Here is a 12,104-nt window from a genome sequence, read left to right as displayed (position 1 = left end):
TTGGGAAACTTTTTTAATGTGCGCACTGAAGTTTTGTTTATATTTCGTATTGCTTTACTTAGCTGTGGTTCTATTCATAAGCGTGGCGAGGAGGGAGTAACTAAAATATATTGTAGTCTCAAGTTTGGATTAATAATCTAGGGGGGCTGACTACGCTTATAGCTTTGCAACAAAATGTACTCAGTACTCAACAGAGAGCACATTTTAAGTATTAATAATTCCATAGACTTATACTTTTGTTTTTGTTGAAATTTTTTGCAATTGACAAATAAACTTTAGCTAGACTTGTTGATTTTTTCAAACTTCTATTTATAGCATTAACTTTTTGTGTATCAACACTTGTTGCAAAAATTGATTGATTATCCACACAAACTGCTGCTGAAGCGACGAAACTTTCTTTCAAGTGACACATTCCAGACATTCGATTGAGCTTGTTAGAATGTAAACAAAAACTTTGCTTCAACGCCAACTGTTATTGGCGTCATCCCCTCTTCGTATGTGTGCGTCTGTGTGTGTGCAGTTTAATATTACCAGCTCTCTTAGCTCTCTCTGCACTCAAAAACAATTTCAAATTGCAAGCAGCAGCAGCAGAAGCAGCTCGAAGTGTCGAAGGTAGCAGCAGCAGTGGGGCAAAGGTGTTGACAGCTTAAGCAGCGATGCAGACGTGTGTGAAATATGATATGCTCATTAAGGGTTGCCTTTAGCACTCCAAAAGCCACAAACACACACACACACACACAGGCAGAGACATACATATAGATGTATGCATGTGTTTATGCATAATGTAGGCCTGGGGGCAGCCATAGCGTTAGCTTGGAAAGTCAAGTGCATAAATAAATGCCTTGGCGCTTTGCTCTCTCTCTCTCTCTCTTTCCCTCTCTCACTCGCTCGTCCATTCGTTGTTGATGATTATGGCATTGCAACGTTAAGCGGCTGAAAACTGGCGCACCAGCTGGCAGCTCCTACAGCTGATATATATATATATATATATATATATATGTATCATTTAAGGCTCAGGCCTTCTACCTGCGGCCGAGGCCAATGACAAAATACACACACACAGGTAAGAGCTCAGCTGCTGAGGAAGACGTTGCTCTGGCTGTGGCAGAGACAATGCTTGCCGCTCGACTTCTGTCGCCTTCTGTCCTCGCCCACCCAGCTGCAATAAAAGTCGCTAACCGTGCGAAAAATTAAAGCAGTGAATACAATTTATGGTTTTCAGTTGCAGGCTAGTGGAAATCGAAATGAAAATCAAACGCAGACTTACATGAAAGTTCAGTTAATGTTTTTTCATCAGTCCAAATCAAAATGCAATTGAAGAATTTGTACTTATAATTTATTTACAATAAAAATTGACTACATTGCTTTTATTTCTTTTCTATTGTTGATAATAATTACATAAACTTACAGTAAATAGAGAAAACAATTAAATAATTTAGTTTGGTATTTTATTTAAATACAATTCTTATATAAGTAGTCATTGTATTTGAGCTTAATTTTTAATTATAAAAATTCTATAATTGTAATTGAATTTTCTTTTCTATTGTTGATAATAATTACATAAACTTACAGTAAATAGAGAAAACAATTAAATAATTTAGTTTGGTATTTTATTTAAATACAATTCTTATATAAGTAGTCATTGTATTTGAGCTTAATTTTTAATTTTAATACAAATAATGTTAAATGTCTTAAATTGAAGTAAGACTTAGCACAATCATTATCAATATTTTATTTAAATACAAATTAATAATTGTATTTGAGCTTAATTTTTGATTGCGTGAAAATAATGTTAAAAGTCTGAAATTGAAGTAAAACTTATAACACAATCATTAGTATATATTCGATATTTTTCCATTGCCTATTTTCTCTCAGTGCATGGTAGTAAGCTGTCGTTTTTTAAATGTTGTCACAGCCTGCCAAATTTGCTGGAATATGCCATGAGCAAAATGCCTTTTATACTCTGGGCTATGTATAGTTAATATGACGTAAAGTTTATGCGTTTATAGCGCAGTCAACACAAGCTGCTACCATAAAGTCGCCATAAAGAGTAGCAGAGCTTCGTTGCATTGCTGCTGAGCTGCTGCTGCTGCTGGATCGCTTGTAAAATATTATATTTTGCTGTAGACTGTGCGTTTTTATAGTGCGTGTCCAATCGTCATAATAAATCACTATAACGCCCACCTATATGTAGTCAGATCAGCGATTAAGTCATCATCATCGGCTGCAGCCAAAGGGTGGGCAGGGGGAGCAGCGGCGGGTCGAGATAGTCGCTTGGCCACGAGCCAGAGGTGGAAACAATGCGTCGTTGATTTTTCTTGCTTTTGTTGGCGTGCCCAAAGTTGCCTCGAGGTCAGGCTCAAGTTCGGGTTTGGTTTTGAGTTTTTTAAGTTACTTTTTTTTTTTTTTTTGTCGTGACGCTGACGCCAGTTGAAGCGCCTTAGGGAGCAGCTCATTTAAAAAGCCATAGAGATTTAATCGCTGCGACTATGCAATGAAGTCATTTAGACTTAATAAACTCAAGTATTGATCAGCAGTGCTTTGGGTCTGCTAACAACTAAAGTAGCGCCAACTACAAGTCAAAACCCACATTCCATTCCCAAACAGCATTCAAACAATTTGAGAATGTTTGAGGAGCAAGTGAATGAATATTTACCACCGTCGAATACAAACACATTTCGCATACCCAATGATCCAGAGCTGCGTGTGCAATGTGATCTCTATAGGCCCAGCATTGCCACCAGGCGCTTGTATAGCGAGCGCTACCGGGAGGTTTATGCGGAGGCATTTATAGAGCATGAGAATTTGGGCACGTTGGCGGACTTGAGCGCTCGCGCTTTGGCGCAAATGAGCAACAGATTCAAAGCGCCGCCGGGCATGGAGCAGCAGTTCAACGACGGCTTGGACATAAATCTGCCGCTGCAGGATTGCTATCATGTGGAGGATCTGAGCTACTGGCGACGTGTGGTGCTGGCCAAGACTACAGATCAGTCGTTGCAGCTGAAGAAAGTGGATGAGTACGACTGGCGCGGCATGGGCATAAGCTTAAAGTATGTGCAGCTGGTGGAAGCTTGTCCAGCGGCGTATTGGCCGGAACGCCAAATGGCGCATTTGGCTGAGCTGGTGCGTCCGTTTATGCGCACAATGCACATAAGACATCTGCAATCGTTGACGCCGCTTGCCTTCTCGCATTATGTGGACAGCGATGCGGAACTGGATGCAAGTTCGGCTGAATCGGAGCAGTCGGCAATATCCAGCGATGAAAGGTAGGCTGATATAAATCAAGAGCGTAAATGATTCATTTATAAATTGCAGCGATACACAAGAGGAGCTTGATGAAGAAGGAGAGGAGGAGGAAGGGGTGACGAGCTTAAGAGATAACAAGTCCATTATTCGGCTATCTGTAACTTCAGTGGTGTCCAACACATACGTGGAGCAGCAGCAGCGTCGTGAGGCGCGTCATGCACGCAATAACGCACGGCAATTGTTACGGCGTATACAGGCGGAGCAGCAACTGGATAGAGAATTACGCAAACGCAGTCGCGCGCTGCTGCAGCAGAAGCCAGCGCCAGCGCCCAAAGTTAAGAAAAAGAAGGAAAATAAGTCCAAAGGCAAAGGCAAGGGCAAGGACAAGCCGCCGCCCATAGAAACTGTCTTTGATCTGGAGGTCAAGCCTGAGCCAGTTAATCTCAACGAATTCATTAAGGATAAGCGCAACAGGATTAAGTACTTGGAACGTCTCAAGCGCTATGATTATCCAGCCAAGCATTGTCATCACATTGATCTGAGCTTTGTGCGTTATTTTGTGGAGCTAAAGTCGCTGACTCTGGAGTTCTTGGGCCCCCACATGGGCGCGCACTATGAGCAGCGGCATCTGAACTTTAGCTATGATGACATGCGTCGTCTGGCCAAAGGACTGCGCTGCTTGCAACAGCTGAAGATCTTTCGCTTGCGTCACAGTCGCATGGACAGTTTCAAGCTTTTGATATTAGCCAGAGCTATAAGCCAGCTGGACGGACTGGAGCTGGTGGATTTCAGCTACGATCAGCTGGCAGATGATTGTGACATAGCTTTGAAAATGTTATTGGAGCGTGTGACGATGTTCAAAGCCTTGGAGTTGGAGTACAATAAACTGGACAGCAACTGCATGGAGGCCCTAGGTTATGCATTGAAGCAACATTATCTAGCAGAACCAGCTGGCAATGCCTTGGAGTATTTGGGTCTAGCGCACAATCCCATAAGCAACGCTGGGCTCATAGCGCTGGTGAATAATATTGTGGGCACGCATCATGTGCAGGAATTAAATGTTGCTGGCATCGAAACTCGTCCGCAGTCCACTGTCCAGCAATTGAGTTTTCTATTGCGCAAGCATGAACCGCTGCGTGCACTGAATATAGTAGCCCTTGCCTTGAATGAGAAACTAGGCCATCAGCTGATTTGTAGTCTGGAGACCAACTATAAAGTTACGCAATTCGATTGTCGCGGCTGTGGGCTGAGCGTGGAGCAGGAGCTCGAGGCTGAGCTCATAGTGCAGCGTAATAACTACAAAGTAAAGTTTCCCTTTGTAGGTGCTACGACTGAAACTGAAGAGCAGATCGAAGCACACTTGGCAGTGCTAAAGCATCCGGGACTCGAGCGAGCCAAGAGCGAAGTGCAAAGCCATTATGAATGCCTTAGAAACAGACCTGACATAAGCTCCAGTGCGAGTAGCTTAAGCATAAGGGAGCCAGAGCAGCAAGATTCAGTTCTAACGGATGATATTGACATTTGGCAGCAGTTTCTTGAAAGAAAGTCGCAGCTTGCCACGCAAGCCAAATCGGTGACAAGCTCTAACCTCACCGCTAAAAGCGAACGTTCCACATTTCACTTTGATGCCAACTCTTTTACTTTGGAGCAGCTGCGTCAGCATATGTTTGTGCCAGGCACAGTGAATCGTCATTACTATTTTGAAGAGCAAAAGAAGCGGTTTCAATTTTAATTTTCAATTAAAATACAATTTTATTTTATATCGCAGCTGTAATAAAAAGAAATTGAAAACTAATTTCTTTATTTCGTTTATTATAAATTTAACGTAGACATTATAATTACTGTTTCAGCTATGTATTATATTACATTTTCCTATTTATATTATTATTGTTTTATAACACATAACATGCATCAGATAAGAATGATAATTCTATTACCAATATTTGGTTGTTTCTTTTAAGCAAATGTGTGTTTTTAATTGATATTTTTGTTTTCATTTTTGTTCAGTTTATAACTTAGCAATTTTAGCCTATATGCTCATTATAGTAATTCGAATTTATATCAAACCATCTCACACTTTCAAGCTAAGCAGAACAATTTAACACTGCTAGAGAAACCTGAGTTAGAGTTAGGTACAATACCAATCAATCAATCAATCAATGGATGATGACAATGAAGACGAGTATTTGCCACCAGCAAACACAGTTACACTAAGAGTACCCTACGATCCAGAGTTACGCACACAATATGAACTCTACAAGCCCTCGAAGGCCACCAGACGCTTGTATAGCGAACGCTTCAGGAGCGTATTCCCCGAGGCGTTTATTGATAATGAGCGACTGGGCACGTTGGCGGACTTGAGCGCTCGCGCTTTGGCGCAGATGAGCACGCGGTTCACAGCGCCGCCTGGCATGGAGACGCAGTTCTATGAGGGGCTGGACGTTAATCTGCCGCTGCAGGATTGCTACTTTATTACAGACGCTGCCTACTGGCGACGAGTCGTGCTGGCCAAGACTACAGATCAGTCGTTGCAGCTGAAGAAAGTGGATGAGTACGATTGGCGAGGCAAGGGCATTAGCCTAAAGTATGTGGAGTTGGTGGAAGCATGTCCGGCAGCCTATTGGCCAGAGCAGCAAATGGCGCAGTTGGGCTACAGAGTGCGGGATTATATGAGAACTATGCACATACGACATTTGCAGTCATTGCCAGATCATTACTATAAGCATTTTGTTGAAAGTGAGGAGGAGCTGGATGTTAGTTCGCAGGCTTCGGAGGATTCAGTCATAAGCAGTGATGAAGCGTAAGTTAATAATAAACAAACTGTTGTTTTTAAGTTAATGAATTTGCAGGCCAACACCTGAAGAGGAGGAGGAGTGTGAAGAAGAGGAAGAGCCGCCAGAGCCAGTGCAAGTGCCAGTGCCAACAAATCAGCTTAAAATAAATGTAATCCATATCAAACCGGAACTAGAATCTGCTGCTTTTTCTGGTGCTGAGGGCTCTATGACCAGTGGATACTCCAAGTCAAACGCTTCAGAGGCACGGCGTGAATCACGCAATGCACGCAATGCCGCACGCCAGTTGCTGCGAGATCTACGCGAGGAGAAGAAAGCTGAGCATGAGCGCAGAAAACGAGCACGCTCGTTGCTGAACAAAGTGCCTGAAGTTGTTAAGTCAAAGAAGAAGAAGAAGAAGCCAAAGACTATTAAGGACGTCTTTAATATGGAGGTGCCACCAGAGCCCGAGGACCATGAGCTCAACATTTACGACAGACGCAATCAGGAGAAGCTTGTGCGCCGTCATAAGCGCTACGATTATCCTGCCAAGGATTGTCATCACATAGATCTCAGCTTTGTGCGCTATTTCGACAAGTTGGTGTCGCTTACGCTGGAGTTCATGGGTCCCAAAATGGAGCGTGGCTATCATAAGCGTCATCTGAACTTCAGCTACGATGATATGCGACGATTGGCCAAAGGACTGCGCACGCTGCAGCAGCTCCGAGTCTTTCGACTGCGCAACAGTCGCATGGATAATCTGAAGCTTCTAATACTAACGCGTGCCATCAATCAGCTGGACAACTTGGAGGTGCTGGACTTCGGCTACGATCAATTAACCGACAATTGCGATGTGGCGCTCAAAATGCTGCTGGATCGCAGCTGCATGTACAAAGCGCTGGAGCTGGAGTACAATAGATTGGATAGAAGCTGCCTGGAGGCCATAAGCAACTCACTGCGCAAACATCGAGGCAATGCCTTGGAGTACTTGGGACTGGCGCACAATCCACTGAGCAATGCTGGACTGACAGCTCTAGTGCATAATCTTGTAGGCACGAATCATGTGCAGGAATTGAATATTGCTGGCATCGAGACTAGCCCGGAGCACACGGCCAACGAGTTGAGTTTTCTATTGCGCAATCATAAGCCGTTGCGTAGTCTCAATATAGTGGCCATAGCGCTGAACCCAAAAGTGGGCAGAGAGCTGATCTGTGGGCTAGTGACCAATAATAAATTAACGCACTTTGATTGTCGTGGCTGTGACTTGGATGTGCAGCAAGAATTGGAAGCCGATTTGATTGTCAGGCGTAATAATTACAGACTAACGCATCCCTATGTGGAGAATGATGAGCATACTGAGGAAATGGTGCTGCAATTTTTAGCCGACAGCAGACATCCCATAATACAGAATTTGCTAAATAAGGATGCACAGATGGAGGAGTGTCTACGCAATCGTCCTGCGTTCTTACCCAGCGAGGAGAGCGTGGAGGAGGAAGAACGACTGGTGGAAGAAGAGGAAATGGACATTTGGGCCATACTGGGCATTAAAAATCCCAATGCAGCAGCACTTGCTCCAGATCGTATAAAATCAGTTATATCAACACTAACAGGACTGCCCCAGCAGTCATCATCCTTTGTCTTCGATCCAAACTCTTTTACTCTCGAAGAGTTTCGCGAACATGCCGCTCATTTTGGACTGGAGAATCGACATTATTATTTTCAGCAGCAAAAAAAGCTTTATAGATAGATTAGGGCATAACGATATATTAACATATTTTATAGTTTATTCCACTAGTCTAAATAGTCTATAGTTTATTTTACATAGAGCGTTAAACATAAATAAACTAAGCTAATATTTCAAAGTAAAAGTTGCCGCAGCTTATTTTATTATAGCAACTAACAAAGCTAATTTGTATATCTTTATATTGCAATTGCATTACAAGCAAATAGGCCAGCATTGAATTGGTTAGCAGCATTCTGGCCAAACAACTTCCAATTTGCAAGTGTGAAGCTTCTAAGTTGAGGACTTATAGTTAGACTGTTCCCAATTGGGTTGTCATGGCCACCGACAGCAGCAGCTTCTGCAATTTCAGTTGATGCAACATTTGCTGTTTGTCTTTTGTTTGCAGCGTGGGCGACTTTACTGCAATCAATGTGCAACAGCAACAGCAACACCAACAGCTTGCCACCCACCTACGCTGATGAAGCTTGTTATGTTTGACAACTGCAAGTGTTTTTGCTAAAATTAGTAAGCAACATTTATTTATTTTAATGGAAGCTTGCAGCATATAAAATTGAAAAAATACACAGAAATGTTATTTAAAAATAAAGTTGACTAAAAATGCACCATTTGTTCACTGAAGAAATCCAAAAAGGCTTTGACGTACGAAATTATTTATAGCAATAAAATAATAAAAAACAGTATTTTATGCCCTTTTCGTTGAATGTTTAAAGGGATAATAATTAAAGGGGTTCTAAATTTAGTTAAAGAGGGTAGAGTAATTAAAAAAAGTCGAGTAATAGAGAATGTTTTATAAATCATAAAATGCTTTCAGTAGTATTTCCCTTTTCATTTGTTGTTTTATTTAAATTTACACAAAATACTAACTCGCAACACTAAACAACAAACGCACACGTTTTATCCCAAAAAACAAAAACATACTCGAACAATTACACTGTTACCTAAGTATCCATGGACGATGACAACGATGATGACTACCTGCCGCCAGTGTCCACTAATACCTTTGCCGTGCCTCAAGAGTCCGAGCTGCTAGTCGAGTATGAGCTCTATAGACCTTCGCCAGCTTGCAGGCGTTTGCGCAGTGAGCACAAGCGTGGAGTTTATAGCGAGGCGTTCATAGAGAATGAACGCTTGGGTACTTTGGCGGATCTATGTGTGCGTGCGCTGGCCAAGCTGGGCACGCGGTATATAGCGCCGCAGGTGCGCGATGATCCATCGAAGCTGCGTATACACTACGATGCGCTGGATGTGAACTTGCCGCTCCAGGATTGCTATTTTGTGGATGATGTGCACTTCTGGAGACGCGTGGTGCTGGCCAAGAGCACGGATCATGCGCTGCAGCTGAAGAGGGTGGATGAGTACGACTGGAAGGGCATGGGCATAAGCTTGAAGTATGTGGAGCTGGTGGAGGCGTGCTCGGCCAGCTATTGGCCAGAGGAGCGCATGGCGCACTTGGGACAGCTGGTGCGGCAATTTGTGCGCACTATGCACATAACGGGGGAAAACCAATTTTTTTCTTTCTTGCAGTGCGCTTGCCGGAGATGCGTGGCTCACACGTTACGGGGACAGCGAGGATAGCTGGATGTGGACCTGCCAGAGCGGCGGCTGGGAGCCGGAAGAGCAAGCGAGAAAGGAGGGAAGCCAAGCAAGACAAGCAAATCGGGGAGGGTGGGTTACAGAACACTGAGATGACGCACAAAAGGCATCAAAAGCACACAGGCATCAGTTAGCAGCAAAAGTGGCAATATCTCAGGCCAGGGCACATAGGTAAAAAATTGTGAGCTAATACTCCCTGTTACACGCGCACATGCAGCGACGGCAAGAGGAGAAAGGGGTAGGATGCAGAAACTAATGCAATACAAGAACACATAGTGCGTGCTCTAGATATCTATTATTGTCCAATGACTCTAAGGTTGCTGTCGCAAGAATTTTCGCTCACGCGTCAAGAGGAAATGTGGCCAAAACGTAGAATTGACTAGGCGTTACCTGGCGGAACTACAAGAACAAATCGTTGGTCCCGGTTGTCTGCGATGTGGGCAAAGCTAGCCCTATTGGTGCAACTAATAGGCAGGACTGGTTTTACGGCACCTGTGTGGATACAGTGCGCCGGCTCACCATGTCGCAAGCGACGGACTAGCGTGGCAGATAAGAACAACTTTGTCTCTCGGATTATACGCGATGAACTGAGTCGTCTCGGATCTCGGTACAGAGCGCAGTAAGTCGGTTCATCTATGGACGACGCTCTGTAATGTACTAGTTAATGGAATGTCTTTCCTCGCATACGCAAGTCAGCAATGTTGAGAGAACGCGACACAGAGACAACTCAAGCACAGCTGTGCAGAAATACTCAATGATGCGAGTATATCGCGATGAGTACAGGGATCGAGTTCTGGTGTTTGTTATGTCAGGGCGAACTCTCCTCTCTGAGCGCACATACCACCCACTGGATTTTCCAATAATCTGTATATGAGAGTAGTCTGCTCTCGGCGTCGCTGGCTAGGAAGCACTGTCTTGATTATTCCAACCTAGGAATTGAATTCACAAGATCGATAGGTGACTGAGCTCCTGTGTGGCGGTACTCACATAAATTGGAGTGCGACTGTCCTTTGTAAATCAGAAGGATAATGGAGGAGCAGGACCCTCTTTCTTCACTTTTAGTCTTAACACTTTTATTGATTATGAATTCTGCAATACACATGGAGCGCGATTATCACAAGCGCCACATGAACTTCAGCTACGATGATATGCAGCGCTTGGCCAGAGGCTTGCAGACGCTGAAGCAGCTCAAGGTGTTTCGCCTGCGCAACAGTCGCATGGACAGCATCAAGCTGTTGATACTAGCGCGCGCCTTGAAGCAGCTGGATGAGCTGGAGATGCTGGACTTTGGCTACGATCAGCTGCAGGACGACTGCGCTGTGGGGCTGGAAATGCTGCTGGACCGCAAGCAAATGATTAAGGCGCTCGAGTTGGAGTACAATAAGCTGGGGCAGGACAGCTTGGTGGCCATAGGCACTGCCTTGAAGCAGCATGAGAACGATAATCCCGACGGCAGCCCACTGGAGTATCTGGGCTTGGCGCACAATCCGCTCAACGACTTGGGCATCCAGGTGCTGGTCCATAACATTGTGGGCACCAAGCATGTGCAGGAGCTGAATATATCCGGCACGGAATGCAGCCCGGGCACGGTTGCCCATGAGCTGAGCAATCTGTTGCGTCGTCATGCGCCGCTGCGTCGTTTGGATATGGTGGCCATACCGCTTTGCCCTTCCACAGGCAGACAGCTCATCTGCGGACTTGAAGTCAATCACAAAATTCTGCACTTTGACTGTCGCGGCTGCGACTTGGACCTGGAGCAGGAGTTCGAGGCGGATATTATAGTGCGTCGCAACAATTACGAACTGCAGCATTCCTACTTGGGCGATGAGACGCAAACGGAGCAGAGCATCCTCGAGCACTTGGCCAGCATTAAGCATCCGATTGTGGCCAAGCTTATGGCTGATATGGAGCGACGCGCTGAGTGCATCAAGGAACGCCCCACACACTCGACTACTGAGCTCAGCGTCGAGGAGGAGAAGGAAGTGGAGAAAGAGGAGGAGTTTGACATTTGGAAAATGCTCGGTGTGCGACCGCCCTCTATCGTTGTCCAAGACCGAGTCTCAGTCTATGCCAGCTTAAATCGTAGCTCTATTCATCGCAGCGGAATCTCGTTCAAATACAAGCCCAACGAATTCAACTTGGATGAGTTTCGGGAGCATGTGGATAGGCTGGGTCCCATGGATCGTCACTACTATTTGCAGCGACAGCGTGAATACTAACAGAAATATATTGTTAAAATTTATAAAGTTAGCTATAGCTTAAACTAATTTCGAACTTAAAATAAACGCAACTAAATATAAACTATATTCAAATTAAAAGTGACAAATCATCAAGATCAATACCACACACTATAGATTTGGCATATCTTTATTTTATATATACCTCAAATTATAATGAATATTTTATAAATTTAATTTCCAGCATCTTTTTATTTGTGGCTTTTTAGTTTGGTTTAACAAATTTCTACTCAAAGAGCAAACTTTGTTTTATAAATTTATAAGTATAAATTTGAGTAAAACATTAGTTAGGCAATTACATATTGCTTAGTTTTTATTTATAATTATTAAGCTTCGTTCTATGTTGAACTCCAATTTAATTTCGCACTACGTAAACTTTTGACTTAACTGCACACACAAATTAAGTATCTAAGCAGTTTTATGACTTGACTATTTTTGCAGTTACACCTGTTGCCACAATCCGCACTCTCAAAATGACTTAACAGATTTGTAATATTTATTTTTTATTCAACT

At 43.7% G+C, this 12,104-nt stretch overlaps 3 protein-coding genes across 3 annotated transcripts; all 3 read left to right on the top strand.

Annotated features, from left to right (window-relative positions):
- The first annotated feature begins 2,554 nt into the window (after nucleotides 1–2,554).
- Nucleotides 2,555–5,008, top strand: LOC108607946. Its single transcript, XM_017999062.2, has 2 exons — nucleotides 2,555–3,266; nucleotides 3,316–5,008. The coding sequence occupies exons 1-2, from the start codon at nucleotides 2,626–2,628 to the stop codon at nucleotides 4,976–4,978; spliced, it is 2,304 nt and encodes a 767-aa protein (XP_017854551.2). The 5' UTR covers nucleotides 2,555–2,625; the 3' UTR covers nucleotides 4,979–5,008.
- Nucleotides 5,009–5,325: 317 nt separating this feature from the next.
- Nucleotides 5,326–7,860, top strand: LOC108607945. Its single transcript, XM_017999061.2, has 2 exons — nucleotides 5,326–6,046; nucleotides 6,096–7,860. The coding sequence occupies exons 1-2, from the start codon at nucleotides 5,406–5,408 to the stop codon at nucleotides 7,762–7,764; spliced, it is 2,310 nt and encodes a 769-aa protein (XP_017854550.1). The 5' UTR covers nucleotides 5,326–5,405; the 3' UTR covers nucleotides 7,765–7,860.
- A 757-nt stretch (nucleotides 7,861–8,617) lies between these two features.
- Nucleotides 8,618–11,668, top strand: LOC108597283 (dynein regulatory complex subunit 5). Its single transcript, XM_033294085.1, has 2 exons — nucleotides 8,618–9,284; nucleotides 10,376–11,668. The coding sequence occupies exons 1-2, from the start codon at nucleotides 8,710–8,712 to the stop codon at nucleotides 11,571–11,573; spliced, it is 1,773 nt and encodes a 590-aa protein (XP_033149976.1). The 5' UTR covers nucleotides 8,618–8,709; the 3' UTR covers nucleotides 11,574–11,668.
- Nucleotides 11,669–12,104: the final 436 nt, after the last annotated feature.

The sequence above is a fragment of the Drosophila busckii genome, chromosome 2L (genome assembly GCF_011750605.1).
Source record: "Drosophila busckii strain San Diego stock center, stock number 13000-0081.31 chromosome 2L, ASM1175060v1, whole genome shotgun sequence".
Classification (NCBI taxonomy): Eukaryota; Metazoa; Arthropoda; class Insecta; order Diptera; family Drosophilidae; genus Drosophila; species Drosophila busckii.
The sequence above is the reverse complement of the archived record's forward strand: the minus strand, read 5'-3'. Positions and strand labels throughout refer to the sequence as shown.